Raw genomic sequence first — 23030 nt, 5'->3', positions numbered from 1 at the left:
ACCAAATGTGAAAGTAACATTGCACAATTCTTATTCCACTTTTATCATTTCACTTTTACTTTACTGCTACTCAGCAATCTATTCTCAGCTGCTGTCCAAAATAGAAAAAAACTTTTTTCCCCTCTATCACGCTGTCAGGAAGTTCTCGTTTGCGTCTATCTGACAATATTTTGTAAGAGCTCCCACCCATTTCTGAGAACAGTGAATGCTCCTTGTTGCAGCACAGACACGGGTCCTATATAAACTGAGCTGAGGCTCTTGCTCCATTCTTCAAAGTTATGAAGTCTCTATTGTGTCTGATAACCTTCGCAGCCTTGTCAGCATGGCACACCGATGCAGAACAAGAGGATGTTCCAGCAGGAAACCCTGGCAATGCCTGTCCTATAAAAATGAAGAATGGGGGTAAATGTGATGAAGATGGGAACTGCCCCTACCAGATCACTTTGCCTCCTATGACAATTCAGTTACCTAAGCAGTGGCAGCTTCTTGAAAAAACACTGAAGGAAGTACAGAGCCTTAAAGAAATGGTTAATAACCTTAAGAAATCATGTCAAGACTGCAAACTGCAAGCAGATGAGACCACAGAGAAGGAGAACACAGAGGTCCCCGATGGAGGAGGGCAGGTGAATCAAATGCAAGATCTGCAGTCTAAGATTAAGAAAATGTCCATAAGTCTGAAGAATGCACGATCTCAGATTACCAACCTGCAGGATCAGATGGAGAAGATGAGCATGAACAATGTGGACGATTACATTGACAGGAAGATGGCAAACCTGTCATTCACATTCGACAATGTGAACAAGTGTTCCGACAACTGCCAAGCCAAGGAAGGAATCAGAGGTAAGTCTTCTTTTTATTCTTCTCTCTTGTGTATCAGTGTTACTATAAGGTTTTCTACTATACTGGTGTTTAATATGTATAGATTTCTCCCCAAAAACAATAGTAACAAGCCAACTGCACTAGCAGATGTTTTTGGCAGATGATACATTTAGGCAAATAAGCCAAAGTGATATCTGCATTCTTTTCCACATGAAGTGATGAACTTTTCCTACATTCTAATCCTTACACACACTAAGATACTGCACATGCCTAAACAAGACTCTAGCAATGATTATAGACGAATACCAGAGTACAACACAATAAAGTAAAAACACATTTCAGATACATGGCTTGGCATCGGTGTTTATAAAGAACGTTTACTCCTGGCACCGAAGGAACAAACAACGGGAAACTTCAGATTTACAAAAGCCAATAATAAGGACTACTTTAGTTTAAGAAAACATTTCTGTTCCAAGGGCTCCGTTCCTGATACGTTCTGTCTCTACAAGTCTCTTCTAGTTTGTAACCTGTTGTTCTCCTAAAAAGATTATTTGGAAATATCTGGGAACTAAGAGGTGACTTTAATGATGTGATAAAACTAAACTTGAAAACTAGATGAATTAAAAAAAAAAAAAAAAACAGAGAAACAGGTGCATGTACGAGTTGGGATCTGCTAGTTTTGGACAAAAATGTTTTCCACCAGATAGATTTGGCATCTGATTTTAGCAAGTGAGAGCAGAGCTTGCTGAGTTCAAAACGACTTCCTAGGGGCTTGTTAAAGCTAAAGTGATCTTCACATATATGGAGAGGCAGATAGATTGGCTCTATGGTGAGAATAGAAACAAATGTGGAATATCATACAATGCAGAAATGTATATCATCAGATGTGGTGTGGTTTTAAAGCTGTCAAAGGGGCGTTACTGGCTATAACCTAACCATAACCATTCGAGTTAAAGTTAATCTTTCATTCTAATAAACTTTAACTGTGTTCCCAGGGACCTATAGCCCATCAACGCATGATCAGATAGGGTCTGGAAGCCATGCCGATGTGCATAATTAAAGGGAAAGCTGTAGGAGCAGGCTCAAGAACCATAAGAGCAGCCCATCGTTCCAGTGTAACCAAAGAGGGCACAAGAGAGCTGTAGGTCCATGATTCCACTGATTAGCGAGGTCTCAGCTGTCAGATCAACACCAATGAAGCGATGATGGTCTAGCCTGAGCATAGGCAACCAATTTTTAGATACCAAAAACCCCAATGAACATTGTAAATAAAATTAGTTTAAGGGTATGTGCCCACGGTCCGTAATCATGGTGCTTTGGACGGAGCGGAAAACCAGCTCCGCCCAAAGTGCCACCCCTTCTGTACGCTCGGTGATTCTGGATGTGTTCATTGCACACATCTGGAATCGCCGCACCCCATTCATAGGGCCCTGTGATTTACCTTGCGGCAACGGAGCGTCACCGCAAGATAAACAGACATGCTGAGTTCTAAAAAGACTCGCCGCATGTCCGGAAACGCAGGGCCGCCGGGTGCGTGTTCGCATGCATAGTGGACACAGGATTTCATAAAATCCCCTCCACTATGCTGTAACATCTGGACGCTGCGGGTTCACTCCGCAGCTAATCCAGATGTAATCCTGAACGTGGACACATACCCTAAAGGAACTTGTCATCAGGTTTTTATACTCCAAACCAATGCCATCTGTGAAAAGGCACTGTAATGCTGGTTACATGAATACCTTTATTTTAGAAGTATAGTCTTACATTTTAGGAAATTTTCTTCCCAAAGTGGGAAAAAGACAGCAGAGTTGTAAATGCAATGCCCAACTACTGCACTTGTGGCTCATTGCATCACAATTCAACAACAAATTTCTCTAAAACACAAAGTCCGATTTCTAAGAAAAAAGTATGGATATATTCAGCATTACAGAGACTTTAGTATTGGGGCATAAAACCTTATGACTAGTTCCCTTTAAGAGAACCTGTCACCATGAAATTGCAGTCAGGAAATTATAGAGCTGAGGAGACTGACATACATATATATAATTGTATAAAAAAAGATTCAGTATAACCTGTGTTTTATTCATTTAACCCTTGGCTCTTTCGGGGATTTTGTGTTCAGTGGGCGGTCCATTAAGTGACTGACAGTTCTCCCAGCGGCAGACCTTCACCGATAAGCATAGTATCACCTATTCTTAGGAAAGGTGATAGCTTTTAATATTCTGAATAACCTGTAAGTAGATTATATAGTAGTATAACTGATGTTTAAACATGGTACCATATATCCCATGAAGCACAGCCTACAATGTTACATGGCTGCATGGTTAAACCTAGAATAAACTAATGATGATAAAGGGGACATAGCATTTTGCCGAAAAATTAACTTCACCGGCCTTCTAGCACAGAAAACAACTACGGGTCTATTCAGCAAAGTACTTTCACTAGAAAAATGGCGTAAAACACTTTGAAAAGTCACAATTTTTTGTGCAACGTACAGGGGCAAAAAATGTTACAACTTTTGACGTTTTCAAGCAGGTTCGCTAAAATGGGTGAAGCTGGTGAGGAGCCAGGACGGGACAGGACATGGCTATGCTTCATGTCAAATTTGTCAATAGTGTCGGCGTTTTATATGACAGAAATGTTACTCCAGTCCTTGGAGTCTGGCGAGGCGCCACTATTAAGATGACCCAAATTCATTAGGTTTTGTGCGCCTCTTAATGAATTGAGTGACTCTTATTCTTGCAAGGCCGATTCATTAATACTGGTGTATGAAACGCCTGACTTAATGAAGGGGCTATAGTCTGCAGTGAGAAGTGCATTCATACCAGTAAAATAATATAAATCAACGAAAACATGATACGGAATAACATTTCTGTGTGAGGTCACCTCACTAGTGCGCGTTCACACACAGTAAGTACACGCTATACTTCCCATGTTATCCCAGTGTTTCCTAAATGAGATCAGGATGAAATATTAATGTTTATATGTATGGGACATAAGGTTCAGTTCACTTCTGTCACTTCCTTTAGCCACTTAATCATAGATGGATAGCTGCATCTATAATACTTTATCTCCTAGGAACATCTGGAAAATTAAATGTCCGGGAAATTAACCAATACATAAAAGAGGAAACCAATGCGCTGTGACATTATCCACCCTTCCTTCATGGCAAGCCAAGTCTTGGGTTTAGTGATCTTCTTTCCTAGCTAATGTCTACTTTGTCTACCAGAAAACCTTTTTTGAAATTGTTCACGTTAAATGTGAGATCCAAATAAGAGAAGATATCTGAAGTGTCAGTCTCCCAATATTAACAAATGCTGACATCAGTGTATTTTGGAAAGCTCTCCTGTAATTAATAGTCTCTACAACAGGAAAAAAATAAAATCTAATTCTCTAGGTGAAGTAACCACATGGGTCACGAGAATCTACAGAGGTTAAGAGTCATGGAAAGAATGTTCTAGAAATTAGTGGGGTGCAGTAAAATAAAAAGGGCTTATATTTTCCTTGGCTGCTAGGCCAATTTGAATTACAAAAAAATATGGCTAGAATTGGCCGTGCTTTAAATTGTATTCCTCTAAAACCAAGACGTGTGAAATTGACCTCTTGAAAAAGATCTGTCAGCTCTCATTCCTGTCTTAAGACATGCATGTCTAGTATTCTTTCTAGAAATGTAGAAGTAAACTGACAACAGGGTGTTTCCATTGCCCTTAATAACCCCTGACCGACATCTGCCATACATAGAAGTGGGTGTATGGAGCGGGCTCGGGAGCTGAGCCTGCTCATAGCTGCCAGATAATGGCTGTGTGTCACAGCCAGGATCTGACTCTAATAACAACAGGTGAAGCGGAGCACCGCCCCTCACTGTTAAACTGTCAATCTCTTAACAAAATGCTGGCATATATATATGGCATCTATATGCCCATTGGAACACTTGTGATATGATCACAGATAGCCAATGCGTTGCTATGGCAGCCGCGGTTCTGCTGAAGACTTCTGTGCTTGCCATCACAAAGATGCATTGAGACCCAGCCTATAGCTGCGCTTCAAAAGGAGAGTATGATTTTTGCTCGATACAGAAATACTACGACATTGCTGTATACGGCAAAAGCAATCAGACGATTGCAGGTTGCAGTCCCGTCATGAGACTAATAAATACAGTAAAAATGTTTTATAAAGTGAGAAAAAAACAAACAAACAAAAGTACATTTCACCCCACTTTTCCACCACATTTTTAGTAAAGCTGTAACAAAGTAGACATGTCGTATAATCGCATCCAGAAAAGTTAGAACTATCAAAATATAATATTAGTTAACCTGATCTGTATTCACCGTAAACAGAAAAAAATAAAAATACCAAAATTTCATTATTTTTTTTTTGGTTACCACATCGCCACAAATACAAAAAATGCAGTAAGAAGCAATCAAAATGTGCCGTATCTATCTCAAAATGGTCTCTCAGAAAACAAGATCTCACACAGCTCTATTGACCAAACAATGAAAACGTTAGGGGTAGAGATGGGCGAACCCGAAACGAACACCGAATACGGACTTCACCAGGAAGTCTGTGTTACTGTTCAGGTTCGGCTCCCCGCACATGAGAGCTCGGCAAAAACCACTTCTGATCGGCGGTAAAATCATTACCACTGGTCAGACTGCCGCAGTTCCCATGCTGTCAAATGAGAGCGTGAGTACGCAGCCGTGATCGGATGTATAAAGTTTACCTCCAGTCACTGGTGTCAACTGATGGGACTACTGTTCCCATCAGCCGACACCTGCTGTCGTTAATAACAGTGAGAGAAGGAGCGGCTGATGGGAGTATTCATCAGCCGTCGCCTGTGCTGTAAACAAATAATTAAAAAAAAACTGTGTGGGTTCCCCTGTATTTTTGATAACCAGCATGGCAAAACTGGAAGTTGAGGACTGCAGCCCACAGCTGTCAGCGATAGCAAGACTGATTATCAAGAATAGAGGGGTCCCCATGCTGTTTTTTTAAATTATTTAAATAAATAATCTGAAACCACATTTAGAGGCACACCATGCAATCGCACCACGTGCTCAACAAACAACCTAGAAAGTATTTCAGGATTATGCAATCTCGCCAAAGGTACAAAAAGCACCTGAATCTATCCACCACCACCCAGACCACAGTTTTGCCATTGGAAGGAGGGAGATCAGTGATAAAGTCCATGGACAAATGAGTCCAAGGTCTATCCGGAATTGGCAATGGCATCAATTCCCGGCCGGCTGGTTATGACAGCTTTTAGCATGGGCACAAGATTCAAAGGAAGACACGAACAGGGCGACATCGGAAGCCATAAAGGGCCACCAAAACAGCCTAGCAATAGCTCTGAGTGGCAGAGATTCCAGGATGCCCACTAAGAGCAGAATCGTGGAACTCCTGGAGCACCCTCAACCAGTACAGACCTGGGACAAAGAGCTTGCCAGGCAAAGACAGAGAAGCAAGAGACTGAGCCTCAGGAATCTCCCACTCCAATTCTGAGGACACTGCTGCCACGACCACCCTGTGCTGAAGAATGGAGGAAGGAGGTTCGGGAAGTGATATCGGATCCAAGCTGCAAAATAAGGCATCCACCTTGACATTCTTGGAACCAGGTCGAAAAGTGATAGAAAAATTAAAGCGTGAAAAAAAAGCGACCACCTCACCTGTCTGGGAGTCAAACGTTTGGCGGAGTCAATATAAGACAGATTCTTGTGGTCCGTAATCACCGTGATCCGATGAACAGCCCCCTCCAAAAAGTGCCTCCATTCTTCAAAGGCCAACTTGATAGTTAAAAGCTCCCGATTCCTAACATCATAATTTCTCTCAGCAGGAGAGAATTTTTTTGAGAAGGCATAGGGCCTCAGGTTAATCAAAGTGGCGGGTCCTTGGGATAACATCGCTCCCACCCCCACCTCCGACGTGTCCAACTCAACGATGAACGGTTCAGACGGATCAGACTGGACCAAAACAGGGGCAGATATAAAGCAGTCCTTTAATAAAGCAAACGCCTCTACAGCCAGAGCTGACCAGCTGAGATCAGCCCCCTTACGAGTCAGATCAGTGAGGGGCTTGACCACTCGTAAAAACTTCTTAATTTCCTATAATAGCTTGCAAACCCAAGAAAACATTGAAGACCCTTTAAGTCTCTGAGTTGCACCCAATCCCCAATGGCCCGTACCTTCCCAGGGTCCATGAGAGACCCCTTGTCAGACAGAATGAACCCCAGAAAGGACAATTCTTGGACAAAAATGTGCATTTTTCAGGTTTCGCAAAGAGTGAGTTCTCCCATAATCTCTGGAGAACTGCACTTAGATGATCTATGTGAACTTGTTTGTTAGATGAAAACACAAGGATGTCATCTATAATATAACGCTGGGAGCGTCACTCTGTCCGAAGCCTTTATAGACTGCGCTGGCGCAAGCGCCGGCGCAGTCTGGGCCTCACAGAGTGACGCTCCCGGGAGATCGCGGTATGCGTTCACATTGAACGCACACCGCGATCTCCAACAAAGAAGCAGGGACCGCCAGGAGGGTGAGTATCGGCCATATTCACCTGTCCTCCGTTCCACCGCTGAGCGCCGCCATCTTCCCGGTCTTCGGTCTGTGACCTTCAGTTCAGAGGGCGCGGTGACGCGCTTAATGCGCGCCGGCGCCGCCCTCTGACTGAACAGTCACAGCCAGGAGACCGGGAAGATGGCGGCGCACAGCGCTGGAAAGGGACAGACAGGTGAGTATAGGAAGTGCTGGGGGGCCTGAGCTGGCGGCGATACCGGCACCTGACCCCCACAGCGCGCCGGTGTCCCCGCCTGCTCAGGCTCCCGGATGGTTGCAGCACATACCAGGATGGGGACGCAGGATGATTGCAGCACATACCAGGATGGGGACGCAGGATGATTGCAGCACATACCAGGATGGGGGACGCAGGATGGGGACGCAGGATGATTGCAGCACATACCAGGATGGGGACGCAGGATGATTGCAGCACATACCAGGATGGGGACGCAGGATGATTGCAGCACATACCAGGATGGGGACGCAGGATGATTGCAGCACATACCAGGATGGGGGACGCAGGATGATTGCAGCACATACCAGGATGGGGGACGCAGGATGATTGCAGCACATACCAGGATGGGGACGCAGGATGATTGCAGCACATACCAGGATGGGGACACAGGATGATTGCAGCACATACCAGGATGGGGAGGCAGGATGATTGCAGCACATACCAGGATGGGGGACGCAGGATGATTGCAGCACATACCAGGATGGGGACGCAGGATGGGTGCAGCACATACCAGGATGGGGACGCAGGATGGGTGCAGCACATACCAGGATGGGGATGCAGGATGATTGCAGCACATACCAGGATGGGGACGCAGGATGATTGCAGCACATACCAGGATGGGGGACGCAGGATGGGGACGCAGGATGATTGCAGCACATACCAGGATGGGGACGCAGGATGATTGCAGCACATACCAGGATGGGGACGCAGGATGATTGCAGCACATACCAGGATGGGGGACGCAGGATGGGGACGCAGGATGATTGCAGCACATACCAGGATGGGGACGCAGGATGGGTGCAGCACATACCAGGATGGGGACGCAGGATGGGTGCAGCACATACCAGGATGGGGACGCAGGATGATTGCAGCACATACCAGGATGGGGACGCAGGATGATTGCAGCACATACCAGGATGGGGGACGCAGGATGGGGACGCAGGATGATTGCAGCACATACCAGGATGGGGACGCAGGATGATTGCAGCACATACCAGGATGGGGACGCAGGATGATTGCAGCACATACCAGGATGGGGACGCAGGATGATTGCAGCACATACCAGGATGGGGGACGCAGGATGGGGACGCAGGATGATTGCAGCACATACCAGGATGGGGACGCAGGATGATTGCAGCACATACCAGGATGGGGACGCAGGATGATTGCAGCACATACCAGGATGGGGACGCAGGATGATTGCAGCACATACCAGGATGGGGACACAGGATGATTGCAGCACATACCAGGATGGGGGACGCAGGATGGGGACGCAGGATGATTGCAGCACATACCAGGATGGGGACGCAGGATGGGTGCAGCACATACCAGGATGGGGACGCAGGATGGGTGCAGCACATACCAGGATGGGGACGCAGGATGGTTGCAGCACATACCTGGATGGGGACGCAGGATGGTTGCAGCACATACCAGGATGGGGACGCAGGATGATTGCAGCACATACCAGGATGGGGACGCAGGATGGGTGCAGCACATACCAGGATGGGGACGCAGGATGGTTGCAGCACATACCAGGATGGGGACGCAGGATGATTGCAGCACATACCAGGATGGGGACGGAGGATGGGTGCAGCACATACCAGGATGGGGACGCAGGATGGGTGCAGCACATGACAGGATGGGGACGCAGGATGGGTGCAGCACATGACAGGATGGGGACGCAGGATGGTTGCAGCACATACCAGGATGGGGACGCAGGATGGTTGCAGCACATACCAGGATGGGGACGCAGGATGATTGCAGCACATACCAGGATGGGGACGCAGGATGGGTGAGGCACATGACAGGATGGGGACGCAGGATGGGTGCAGCACATGACAGGATGGGGACGCAGGATGGGTGCAGCACATGACAGGATGGGGGCGCAGGATGGGTGCAGCACATGACAGGATGGGGACGCAGGATGGGTGCAGCACATGACAGGATGGGAACGCAGGATGGGGACGCAGGATGGGTGCAGCACATACCAGGATGGGGACGCAGGATGGGTGAAGCACATGACAGGATGGGGACGCAGCATGGGGAAGGAGGATGGGTGCAGCACATGACAGGATGGGGACGCAGGATGGGTGCAGCACATGACAAGATGGGGACGCAGGATGGGTGCAGCACATACCAGGATGGGGACGCAGGATGGGTGCAGCACATTACAGGATGGGGACACAGGATGGGTGCAGCACATACCAGGATGGGGACGCAGGATGGGTGCAGCACATGACAGGATGGGGACGCAGGATGGGTGCAGCACATGACAGGATGGGGACGCAGGATGGGTGCAGCACATGACAGGATGGGGGCGCAGGATGGGTGCAGCACATGACAGGATGGGGACGCAGGATGGGTGCAGCACATGACAGGATGGGGACGCAGGATGGGGACGCAGGATGGGTGCAGCACATACCAGGATGGGGACGCAGGATGGGTGAAGCACATGACAGGATGGGGACGCAGGATGGGTGCAGCACATGACAGAATGGGGGCGCAGGATGGAGCAGCACATGACAGAACAGGGGCGCAGGATGGGAGCAGCACATGACAGGATGGGGACGCAGGATGGGTGCAGCACATGACAGGATGGGGACGCAGGATGGGTGCAGCACATACCAGGATGGGGACGCAGGATGGGTGCAGCACATGACAGGATGGGTGCAGCACATACCAGGATGGGGACGCAGGATGGGTGCAGCAAATGACAGGATGGGGACGCAGGATGGGGACGGAGGATGGGTGCAGCACATGACAGGATGGGGACGCAGGATGGAGCAGCACATACAAGGATGGAGACCATATACCAATATAAATGCTCGCCACCCGGGCGTAGAACGGGTTCAATAGCTAGTCTAAATATACCACCATAAAGCGCCCAATGAAATCAGAAAATACATGGTTGATAAAATTCTGAAAAACAGCTGGCGCATTAGTGAGACCAAAGGTCATAACCAAATTCTCAAATAACCCTTCAGAAATGAGAAATGCTGTTTTCCACTCATTCTCCTCCCGAACACGGATTAGATTATATGCTCCCTTGAGGTCCAATTTAGAAAACCACTTGGTCCCCAACAATTGATTGTGCAAATCAGGGGTGAGCGAGAGGGGATAGGTATTTCTCACTGTGATCTTATTTAATTCCCAAAAATCGAGGCACGGGTGCAAACCGCCATCTTTCTTTTTTACAAAAAAGAATCCTGCCGCCACAGGAGAGACGGAGGGACAGATGTGACCTTTACTTAGGCTTTCAGAAATATACTCCTTCATAGCCTTTTGCTCCGGGCCAGAGAGGTTGTACAAACGGGCCTTGGGAAATTTAGCACCCGGAACCAGATTAACCCCTTCATGACCTTGGGATTTTTCGTTTTTCCGTGTTCGTTCTTCACTCCCCTCCTTCCCAGAGCCATAACTTTTTTATTTTTCCGTCAATTTGGCCATGTGAGGGCTTATTTTTTGCGGGACGAGTTGTACTTTTAGCGTGCCATGTACTAGAAAACGGGAAAAAAATTCCAAGAGCGGTGAAATTGCAAAAAAAGTGCAATCCCACATTTGTTTTTGTTTGGCTTTTTTGCTAGGTTCACTAAATGCTAAAACCGACCTGACATTATGATTCTCCAGGTCAGTACGAGTTCATAGACACCTAACATGACTAGGTTATTTTTTACCTAAGTGGTGAAAAAAAATTCCAAACTTTGCTAAAAAAAAAAAAATTGCGCCATTTTCCAATACTCGTAGCGTCTCCATTTTTCATGATCTGGGATTGAGGGCTTATTTTTTGCGTGCCAAGATGACGTTTTTAATGATAGCATTTTGGTGCAGATACGTTCTTTTCATCGCCCGTTATTACATTTTAATGCAATGTCGCGGCGACCAAAAAGACGTGATTCTGGCGTTTCGAATTTTTTTTCTCGCTACGCTGTTTAGCGATCAGGTTAATGCTTTTTTTTAATTGATAGATCGGGTGATTCTGAACGCGGCGATACCAAATATGTGTAGATTTGATTTTTTTTTTAATTGATTTATTTTGATTGGGGCGAAAGGGCGGTGATTTAAACTTTTATATTTTTTTATTTTTTTCACATTTTTTTAACTTTTTTTTTTACTTTTGCCATGCTTCAATAGCCTCCATGGGAGGCTAGAAGCAGGCACGATCTGCTGTTCGCTGCTATGTAGCAGAAAATCAGGTGTGCTGTGAGCGCCGACCACAGGCTGGCGCTCACAGCTACCGGCGATCAGTAACCATAGAGGTCTCAAGGACCTCTATGGTTACAATACTGAAGCATCGCCGACCCCTGATCATGTGACGGGGGTCGGCGATGCCGTCATTTCCGGCCGCCCGGCCGGAAGCGGTAGTTAAATGCCGCTGTCTGCGTTTGACAGCGGCATTTAACTAGTTAATAGGCGCAGGCAGATCGCGATTCTGCCCACGCCTATTACGGGCACATGTCAGCTGTTCAAAACAGCTGACATGTCCCGGCTTTGATGTGGGCTCATCGCCGGAGCCTGCATCAAAGCGGGGCTTCTGACCTCGGACGTACTATCCCGTCCGAGGTCAGAAAGGGGTTAATAATACAGTCAAAAGGGAAGTGTGGTGGTAAGATCTCGGCCTCCTTTTCGGAAAAAACATCCTCAAAATCCTTCAGGTACTCCGGAATACCTTCCAGATTAACGGATCACACAAGTACAGTTAGGCAATTTTTTACACAATTAGGACCCCATTTGACAATGTCCCGAGATTCCCAATCTATCAGAGGGTTATGTAACTGTAAAAAAGTGAACCCCAACACCAGTGCCGCAGGCAGATTGTCCAGAACAAAACATGAAATACATTCCTGGTGCAAGGAACCCACTATAAGGAGAAACTCCTCCGAGACAAATTTAATGACATTATTAGCCAGCAATGTTTTGTCAATGGCAACAATATGAATAGGAGTCTCCAGCCTAGCTGTTCCTAACTTACACTTGGTCACCAAGTCAGAGTCAATAAAGTTCATGGATGACCCGCAGTCCATAAAAGCAGAAGTGGGCGTGAAGCAACTCCCACAACTACGGTAAGTTCCACTTCCAACAATGCTTTAGAGAATGAGGAAAAGGTACCTGAGAGTCTGAGTGACCTCCGCGACAAACACCCAGACTCAGCCGCTTGCTAGTCGGTGGGCAGGAGGAACAGTCCTTTTTCCAATGTCCAGGATCTCCGCAGTAAAACCACAGCTTTCTTTCACGTCGCCATCTCCTCTCCTTCTCCTTGAGGTTGGTGGCCCCCACCTCCATAGGATCAGACGGTGGCAAAACAACAGGATTAGCAGGGAGCAACGGAACCTCTTGCTGTGTAACACCTCTCTCCCACAGCCTCCGATCCATATGAATAGCCTGAGTCATAGCCTCTTCCAATGAGCTTGGTGGTGGATGGTGAGCAAGAGCATCCTTCAGGTGATCCAACAGTCCTCTCCTGAACTGACATCTCAGCGCAGAGTCATCCCAGGACAACTCAGTGGACCATAGACGGAACTCGGAACCACTCAGCCAAGAGCTTACCCTGAAAGAGACTCATGATTGTGTCCTTTGCCACTCTGACCCAGTCAGGCTCGTCAAAAATAAGTCCTAAGGCCTTCACGAACCTATCCACAGACATACGTTCAGGGGCAGAAGTATGTAAAGAAAAAGCCCACGATTGAGGTCCCTCCCGACGTAAGAAAATAATTATAATAATAATAATAATAATTTTTATTTATATAGAGCCAACATATTCCGCAGCGCTTTACAAATTATAGAGGGGACTTGTACAGACAATAGACATTACAGCATAACAGAAATACAGTTCAAAACAGATACCAGGAGGAATGAGGGCCCTGCTCGCAAGCTTACAAACTATGAGGAAAAGGGGAGACACGAGAGGTGGATGGTAACAATTGCTTTAGTTATTCGGACCGGCCATAGTGTAAGGCTCGGGTGTTCATGTAAAGCTGCATGAACCAGTTAACTGCCTAAGTATGTATCAGTACAGACACAGAGGGCTATTAACTGCATAAAGTGAATGAGAACATAATGCGAGGAACCTGATTTTTTTATTTTTTTTTTTAAATAGGCCACACAGGGATCATTAGGTTAATGCATTGAGGCGGTAGGCCAGTCTGAACAAATGAGTTTTTAGGGTACGCTTAAAACTGTGGGGATTGGGGATTAATCGTATTAACCTAGGTAGTGCATTCCAAAGAATCGGCGCAGTACGTGTAAAGTCTTGGAGACGGGAGTGGGAGGTTCTGATTATTGAGGATGCTAACCTGAGGTCATTTGCGGACCGGAGGGCACGGGTAGGGTGGTAGACTGAGACCAGAGAGGAGATGTAGGGTGGTGCTGAGCCATGGAGTGCTTTGTGGATGAGGGTAGTAGTTTTGTACTGGATTCTGGAGTGGATGGGTAGCCAGTGTAATGACTGGCACAAGGTATCCCCACTCGCTGACTCTCATCTCCAGACGATCGGGGTCTAAGAGAAAACAATAGCTTGAGACTCTCCTTAAACGTACAGAACCTCTCCCTTTCCCTGGAGAAGGTATCTGGGAGTCTGACCTTAGGTTCAGGAGAGTGCAATGAGACATCAACAGTGTCAGAAAACTCTCTTTGCAGGTGGTTATGAGACGTGGCCAAGGCCCTATGTTCCACAGACAGATTCTGTATCATTTGTGTCAATCTAGACATTTGATCCGCCAAGGTAAGGAGCGGATCCATAGAAAGCAGAGCAAAGGAAAAAAATGTCTGTTTCTGGTCAGTTATAATGTCACGCTGCTGCAATGCAGGTAGGTGCAGGCTCCACTAGATGGCTGTAGAGTGGAACCAGGACTGCACCTAAACAGAGCTGACCTGCAGTGCAGCAGTGAGGCCACCACAGGTGGCAGCAGGATAGTCAGACAAGCCGGGTCAAATCCTAAACTGTAGCGCAGTATCAAAGGAATAAGCAAACTCATGGTCAGAGACAAGCCAGGGAGTCAGTAACAGTCAGGAGCGGATAAGCCAAAAGACAAAAGACAGAAGCAGGTCAGGATACAAGCCAAGTCAAAACCAGGGAGTCAGCACACTAAAAGGAAACACCGAGTCAAGACGAGAATAGGGGAAAACAGAGACACGGGTTCAGACAGCAAATGCAGCAGGACAAATCTGAGCAATCAGAGTCAGCTACAGCAGCACTAGGCAAAAACTATAACTGACATCGCCTGCAGGAAGCAGCGGCGATAAATAGCCAATCTGAACCCAGACAGAGGCTGAGAAAGATTAACTCTTGACATGACCAGTCCGTGAAAAATGGAAAATAGGACTCAAAACCCAGTCTGGATCATGACACTTGCTAAAGCAGACAGCTGGGGGCTGGTATTCTCATGCTGGTCAGGAGCTACGGATATTGACCCTCCAGTCTAAAAATAACAGCCCGCAGCCGCCCAGAAAAGGCGAATCTATTAGATTTGATGTAACAATTCTGATGCTCTTAATAGTTTTCAACCTGGAGGGTGCTAAGATGCAACCGTCCAGGCTGAGAACCACAGGTGAATGAGCTGCTGCTAGTGCAGCATTAGTGACTAACGGTGACATCATCGAGGTTACCGCAGGTCACTGATGCTGTGTTCCTTGCCGGGCCCCAGAACTGCAGTGACTTCTGTGAGATCAACACTGGCACAGTGAGAAAACGTCTCACAGTGCAGAGGCGAGTTCACCGCAGTTCAAATTCAAGGCAGTGAAATTCTCACTATGCTAGTGGTGATCTCATGGAAGGGAGGTCACTGCAGTTCAGAGTCCCGGCTGGGAATGCAAGCTCACTGACCTGCAGTAATGATGACGTCACCGCTACTCACTGATGCTGCGCTCACAGCATCTCATTTGCCAGTGGTTCTCAGCCTGGGTGGTCGCATCTTAGCACCGTCCAGGTTGAAAACAATTAATCCCCAGACATGGATTACGGCCTGGGACAGAACATCGGACAGGTGAGGGATATTGTTGTTTTTTTATTTTCGTTTTATTACAGGAGATGATTGATTCAATGGAATGGGTGTGTTGTGAATTCTGTTATCGAACTCCCTCCTGTGGTCATGAATGGTACTTCGGCGAGTTCTGTCCATGGACTCCCTCTGGTGGCTGTGAGTGGAGCTGCTGCTTCTGAGGTTCCTTCCACAGGTGACGTAGGTTATTCTTTGGCTGGCTGCTCTATTTAACTCCACTCAGATTGTTACTCCATGCCAGCTGTCAATGTTCTTGTACTGGTTCAGTTCGCTCTTGGATCTTTCTGGTGACCTGTCTCCTCCAGCAGAAGCTAAGTCCCTGCTAGTTAAATTATTTGTTCATTGTTTCCTTGTCCAGCTGGCTATTATGATTTTTCCTTGCTAGCTGGAAGCTCTGGGATGCAGAGTGGCACCTCCGCACCGTGAGTCGGTGCGGAGGTCTTTTTGCACACTCTGCGTGGTCTTTTTGTAGTTTTTTGTGCTGACCGCAAAGATACCTTTCCTATCCTCAGTCTGTTTAGTAAGTCTGGCCTCCCTTTGCTGAAACCTGTTTCATTTCTGTGTTTGTGACTTTCATCTTAACTCACAGTCAATATATGTGGGGGGCTGCCTTTTCCTTTGGGGAATTTCTCTGAGGCAAGGTAGGCTTTATTTTCTATCTTTAGGGCTAGTTAGCTCTTAGGCTGTGAAGAGGCGTCTAGGTCGTGTTAGGTACGCTCCACGGCTATTTCTAGTTGTGTGATAGGATTAGGAGTTGCGGTCAGCAGAGCTCCCACTTCCCAGAGCTTGTCCTGTGTGAATTTAACCATCAGGTCGTTCCGGGTGCTCCTAACCACCAGGTCCATAACAGGGTGTTAGTTGAGTATAACTGTGTTTGTCATTTTTAAATAAAAAACGGAAAAGTGTGTTTTGTTTTTATTTCAGATAGAAGACTTTATTCTTGCTGTGTGTTTATTTACAATATAAATATAGGATTAGTAATGGATAGGTGTCTTATAGATGCCTCTCCATTACTAAGCCATGGGCTTGATGTCACCGGAAAATACAAAGGTGACATCAACCCCACAAATATGAACCCCACTTGCCACCACTTCAAGGCAAGTGCGAAAAGCCTGTCAAAGTGCCAGAACATAATAGATGTGCCTTTTCTGGGTGGCTGCAGGTTGCTATTTTTAGGCTGGTGGGGGGGCAATATCCATGACCACTTACCAGCCTGAGAATACCAGCCCCCAGCTGTCTGCTTTAGCAAGGCTCATTGTCAAAAATGGGCAGGGGACCCCATGCCATTTTGTTTTATTATTTATTTAAATAATTTAAAAAACCAGCATGGGAACCCCTGCCATTCTTGATAACCAGCCTTGCTATCGCTGACAGCTGAGGGTTGCAGTCTCCGGCTGTGAGTTTTGCCTGGCTGGTTATCAAAAATACAGGGAAACCCATGCCATTTTTTCTTTTTAAATTATTTATTTATAGTGCAGGCACCGGCTGATGAATACTCCCATCAGCCGCTCCTGCTCTCACTATTATTAGCGGCAGGAGGCGTCGGCTGATAGGAGCAGTAGTCCCATCAGTCAACACCAGTGACTGGAGGTAAACTTTATACCTCCGATCAAAGATGCGCACTCACACTGTCATTTGACAGCGTGGGAATCACGGCTCTCTGACTGGCAGTAATGATTTTACCCCGCGATCAGCAGCAGTGTTTGCTGCGCTGTATTGCACATGACAGAGCGGCAAACACTGGATGTTCAGGCCCCCCATTCAAGTGAATGGGGTCCAGGTTCTGGTATTGTTCTTGTTCCCGAACCTGAACATTTTTTTAACTGGTCAACCAAACTCGCTGGATCCGAACATCCATGGGTCCATCCATCTCTAGTTATGGGTCTCAGAAACTGAGACATAAACAATTATTTTTAAAAAATTTAGAATTTTTTTCACCACTAAAATAATTACAAAACTGTATGCTTGTAGTGTCTTAATTGTATTGATGCGGAGAATCATATTGTCAGATAATTTTTACCACACAGCGTACGTCGTAAAAATAATTTCCAAAACACAATATCCGAATTGCGTGTTTTTCGCAATGTAACAATTGGATTTTTTTTCCTGTCCTCCAGTACACTATGTGTTAAAATGAATAGTGTCATTCAAAAGTACAAGTCATCCTACAAAACCAAATCCTCACACGTCTATGTGGACAGGAAAATAAAAAAGTTATGGCCCTTGGAAAAAGGGGAGCAAAAAGGAAACTGTCAATATCAGGAAGGGGTTAATAATGTGTTGCTCTATATATCCTACACGATTGGCAATAATTTCAGAATTGTGTTTTGCAATTTCAACAGTTTTCTATGTCTAATTTGCAATTGACTAGTGGGTGGCGACTAGCTGCTATGATCTCCCCAATACACAGCATAATGAGAATTATTCCTGTTATTCATTCTTTAATTAACACACAGAAACAAGAAGCAGTATGGAGGATATTAAACAGCAGTACTCAGCTGTGTAAATGTGAATGCAGCTCTGAGGTGAAGCAAAAAAAAACTTGTTAGAAAGCTCCACAAGACTGGTGATTTCCCCTGCCTGTTTTCTCACTCTGAGTCTCAATCCTCCTCTCCATAGAGCAAAAGGATGTGTAATCTGACACCTCGCTGTACTTGCAGCACATTTTATCTTGAGCAAGGCAGAGTTGAGTTTTATTTTTTAGAGTAAAGGTTCAAGAGGCAGGATGAGAGGGAAAAAGTGTCTCGTGGAGAATTAAATAGAATTCTCCGATAAGATACATTGCAAAGTTTTTATATTCGCACCTACTATTGAGTTATGCAAAGAGTGTTGAATGTACAGTTACCTTTGAAGCCAACGCAGAATATAGTGAAATAACGTGCCCCTCCATGATTGCTACGGTGTTACCAAACAGTACACAGGTATGGAGTGAAATAGTTAACAGATCCCTGTATACAGGTGTTTCTCACAAAATTAGAATATCATCAAAAAGTTAATTTATTTCAGTTCTTCAATACAAAAAGTGAATCTCATATTATATAGAGTCATTACAAACAGAGTGATCTATCATTTTTCAAGCTGGTCTTATAAAAAATTTTAATTTACTATTTCAAAAGTTTATTTCTGTTAATGTTGATGATTATGGCTTACAGACAATGAAAACCCAAAAGTCATTATCTCTGTAAATTAGAATACTTTATAACACCAGCTTGAAAAATGATAGATCACTCTGTTTGTAATGACTCTATATAATATGAGTTTCACTTTTTGTATTGAAGAACTGAAATATATTAATTTTTTGATGATATTCTAATTTTGTGAGAAACACCTGTATATATATTGGGATTGTTTGAAGATGGAGTGGATACTGACTTTCCCCTATTCATAGGTATCTCTCAAATCTTATTTCAATCATGTAAACTTCTTGCACTTCATTGGTCAGACGCACAACCTCCATCTATGGGACAACTACAACGAGCGATAAATATAATCTGGTTGGAAAGAGGAATCTATCATAAACGTAACTCTGTTAGCAAATTTGAAAAGATACAGAGTGCTTGGCTGGATACTCCAATGATCTAATGAGAGATAGAATAGTCTTCATTTTTCCTTGTTCTCCCACCTTCTACGAATTTTATACTCCGGTATTCTAGAACTGCTCTGAAAATGAAAACGTTCCTCTCTGGAATGTTGGGATTTGGGCTTGGGGTGGATTAAGGTATTGAAGTTGATTTACTTTGTCTATAATTTATATTATGTAATTATTATGTCACTCATGCTATTTGAAAGAAGGAAAATCTGTATTTGAAGTTTTTAAATAAAAATTATTTGATTTTAAAAACAGTACACAGATAAAAAAGGCAATAATATATGCGATCTAGTTCTCATATGTATTTTCACAGTATCTTCTATCATAACTAATAGTGGTTTTCATACAACTGCCTAATGTTTCCTTTTTATCCATTTCATTTCTAGACATACAGATTTTCTTCAAAGACTGTTCAGACTACTACAAGTTGGGCAAAAGACTAAATGGCATTTACCAAGTCATGCCAGATCCAAGGAATAAGACATTTGAAGTCTTCTGCGATATGGAATCCATGGGTGGAGGTTGGACGGTGGTGCAGAGGCGTGAAGATGGCCGCATAAGTTTCAATAGGACATGGGATGAATACAAAAATGGTTTTGGCAACCTGAGTGGAGAGTTTTGGTTGGGAAATGAGAGGCTTCATCTATTGTCTAAAAGCAGTAACATGATACTGAGAATTGAACTTGAGGATTTCAAGGGTATGAAAGAATATGCCGTTTATGACGAGTTCTATGTGGCCAATGAATATCTTAAGTATAAATTGTCGGTCAATGGCTATAGTGGAACGGCTGGTGATGCACTCCACTTCAGTAAACAGTACAACCATGACCAAAAATTTTTTACTACTCCAGACAAGGACAATGACAGGTATCCGTCTGGAAACTGTGGGGCTTACTATAGCTCTGGATGGTGGTTTGACGCATGCATGTCTGCAAATCTTAATGGGAAATACTATGAGAAAGAATACAAGGGAGTGCGGAATGGGATTTTCTGGGGTACATGGCAAGGTGTTTCTGAGGAGAACTTAAACAGTTTCAGGCAAGCTTTTAAGACTGCTAGGATGATGATCAGACCAAAAGACTTTTCAACATAAAAGCCAACATGGTATGTAAGCATACGGTAAATGTAATCATATTTCTAGGAATTTTCTTTTCTACTAATTATTTTCAAAGATCTTGAAAACTGAGAAAGTAATAAAATGGTTATATACTAAGTGCTACCAGGGCTTCCTAGGGAAGGCGCTACTATAATCATATGATATAAGGTGTTACTGAGGCTCTTTCGTACACATGTTCATGCTGTGATATCTACAAATTGGACCTTTGTGTAATACATGCTTTTGCACCTTAATCCCTTCCTGACACGCACCTTAAATTAGGAAACTGTGCACAATTAAAGGAGGGTGCTGGCGATAACTAGCAGGTGACAATCCGCTGCCACAGCCCTGATAAGTAGTGTGGCATTATTAGACTACTGACTGCTTACTCCTATATAACTGTATAATAAATGTGGCACCAGCAATGGGATAGTGCATACAAGTAGCTAGCTCTCATGTGTCATCTATCTGTAAATATGGCGTCGTCTGAGCACAATCTACAGTTTCTAAGCTGTGTTATATTGGTAAGCTAAATGATTACATGGAAATAGATCTCATTGGAAACACTGTGGCCCACATGTCCTAGATCTGACGGATCTCCTGCTGCAATGCAACTATGATCACTGAGACCCTGGTAACAATGTAAGCAAATCCATGACCAGAAATACTCAACATCAGGGTCACAAATCAGCAATGGCTGATTTATGTTTCCTATAGACGAGACAAAGGAAGAAGCAACAAACTGAACACTGTACATAGGAAAGAGGTTTTACAATTGGAGGAGGCTGCTGGACTAGGCTGGGCACATGCTCCTCCATCAGTCATCATTTTGGGAACAGGAGCGCTGCAATAACAAGCGTAGGAGGAGAACCTTCTAAAGCTTATGCATTATAATGGAAATGAGTGGATCGCTTCGCACAACCCCAGTCCATGCTCCAGATCAATGCTCTTTGTCCGTGGACAGTAGATGTGGAGTACATTTCCCGAACTTCTGAGTTCATTGGTGAGATGTTCGATTCGCTGGTCTGGTGTGATGTCATCTGTGCGCTGTGTGGCGCAAAGGTGATGATATGCCAGGTCAAGAAATTCTCGCAGCTCCTGTCCACGGCCAAAGAGCACTGACCTAAACCATGAATCAGGGTTGTACAAAGCGATCCACTCATCTCTAATTTTCACGTCCTAACACATCTGTTCAAAAAAGATAATGCAGACAACCTCTTGAAATTAGAAAAAAGAATCTTCGCTATTACCTTCATCCAGACTCCTGTCCTGTTATAACTGAGTTTGCAATGACAAACAGAAGTGACTGATTGAGTCCGTAATGCCGGATGAGAGACATTATATTTATTGGCTGCAGGTACCTATACTCTGTATTTATGAAGAACGTGCTTGTTGTTAGATTGTTCTAAAGAGAATATATTTTATTATACTGTCTGTATATTGTAAATACGGCCTAAGAATGTTCTAGCAGCACAGAATAAATGGGAAATACAACATTACTTTTCGAGTCTTTCTTTCATGATAATAATGAAACTGCACATATTCTAGTTTTCCTTCCTACAATTCCTCGTGGTGAGGCAGTCAGAGGTTTTCACTTCCCATACTGGAATGCATGATATGCTCTTCACTTAGGACTTTACCATTTTAGGGCTGAATGTTAATCTTGTAAAATATCAAAATAAACACATGAGCGAGAGAAGTTTAAGTCATGATACCGGATAAAATATGATCCTCACACAGTACAGCTATGAAATAGTTCTGTTAGGAATCTGTCAACTTAAATAAGCATCTACAGACAATGAGCTATCTACTCCGCTTAGCAGGTATCGGCTCACTGGTATTCACTCTTTCACCCTGTACAGGGGAAATGCCCTCTGCAGGGGCTCTTGGGTTGTGTCCATAGAGTAGCTGTTGGCCTGTAGAGTGAGTTGAGGGAAAAACATGAACAAGCCTGGTCACAACCAGAGAACAAAGACAAAATCAATCTTGCAGTAAATAGTTATATACTCACCTTCCGGCGGCCCCCGGCTCCAGGCCAGGTCTTTAGCGATGCTCTTCGCGACGCTCCGGTCCCAGAATGCATTGCGGCAATAACACGTGATGATGTAGCGGCCTCGCGAGACCGTTACATCCTCTCCGGTCATTGCCGAAATGCATTCTTGGGACCAGAGCGTCGCGAGGTGCGTGAAAGGCGCCGGAAGGTGAGAATATAATGATTTTTTATTTTTTTATTATTATTAACATTATATGTTTTTACTCAAGAAAGAGAGGAGGGGGAAGAGGAAAGGGTTGGAGCTTGACACGCCGAGACATGCATCTGTAAGCCGTTGCAAATGAATGTAGCTGGTGGGTGCCGTACCTGCTGGTGATTTCAGCAGAAGTAGAAGAAAGGAAAAGGGGATATCCAGCACGTCCATCCAGTGTAAGTAAAATATCCAAAATTTATTAGAACATTTTAAAAAACAATATTAAAAAAGAGAAAGAGAGACCCTCTCTGCCTGACGCGTTTCTGGCGCACCACGGCGCCCTTAGTCATAGGAACTGACTGAACTATGACTAAGGGGCGCCGTGGTGCGCCAGAAACGCGTCAGGCAGAGAGGGTCTCTCTCTCTCTCTTTTTTAATATTGTTTTTTAAAATGTTCTAATAAATTTTGGATATTTTACTTACACTGGATGGATGTGCTTGCTATCCCCTTTTCCTTTCTTCTATATGTTTTTACTATTGATGCTGCCTAGGCAGCATCA

The 23030-nt window shown here is 44.8% G+C and overlaps 2 protein-coding genes across 3 annotated transcripts in view; one reads left to right on the top strand and one right to left on the bottom strand.

Moving 5' to 3' along the window:
• CCDC146 (coiled-coil domain containing 146) overlaps positions 1-23030 on the bottom strand; it is a 214690-nt gene that overhangs the window by 141147 nt on the left and 50513 nt on the right. The gene's annotated exons all lie outside the window — the stretch shown is intronic.
• FGL2 (fibrinogen like 2) lies at positions 191-21783 on the top strand. Its single transcript, XM_069765127.1, has 2 exons — positions 191-840; positions 19575-21783. Exons 1-2 carry the CDS (start codon positions 279-281, stop codon positions 20279-20281), a joined length of 1269 nt encoding a protein of 422 aa, XP_069621228.1. The 5' UTR covers positions 191-278; the 3' UTR covers positions 20282-21783.

This window comes from Ranitomeya imitator, chromosome 4 (assembly GCF_032444005.1).
Source record: "Ranitomeya imitator isolate aRanImi1 chromosome 4, aRanImi1.pri, whole genome shotgun sequence".
NCBI classification, from domain to species: Eukaryota; Metazoa; Chordata; class Amphibia; order Anura; family Dendrobatidae; genus Ranitomeya; species Ranitomeya imitator.
This window is presented reverse-complemented; position numbering and strand designations above follow the sequence as displayed.

Bases quoted from the DNA above. Each gene is read 5' to 3' on its own strand.
- FGL2 (XM_069765127.1), top strand. From the start codon at position 279: ATGAAGTCTCTATTGTGTCTGATAACCTTCGCAGCCTTGTCAGCATGG. The intron at 841-19,574 runs GTAAGTCTTCTT...TTTCATTTCTAG, and splicing joins AGCCAAGGAAGGAATCAGAG to ACATACAGATTTTCTTCAAA.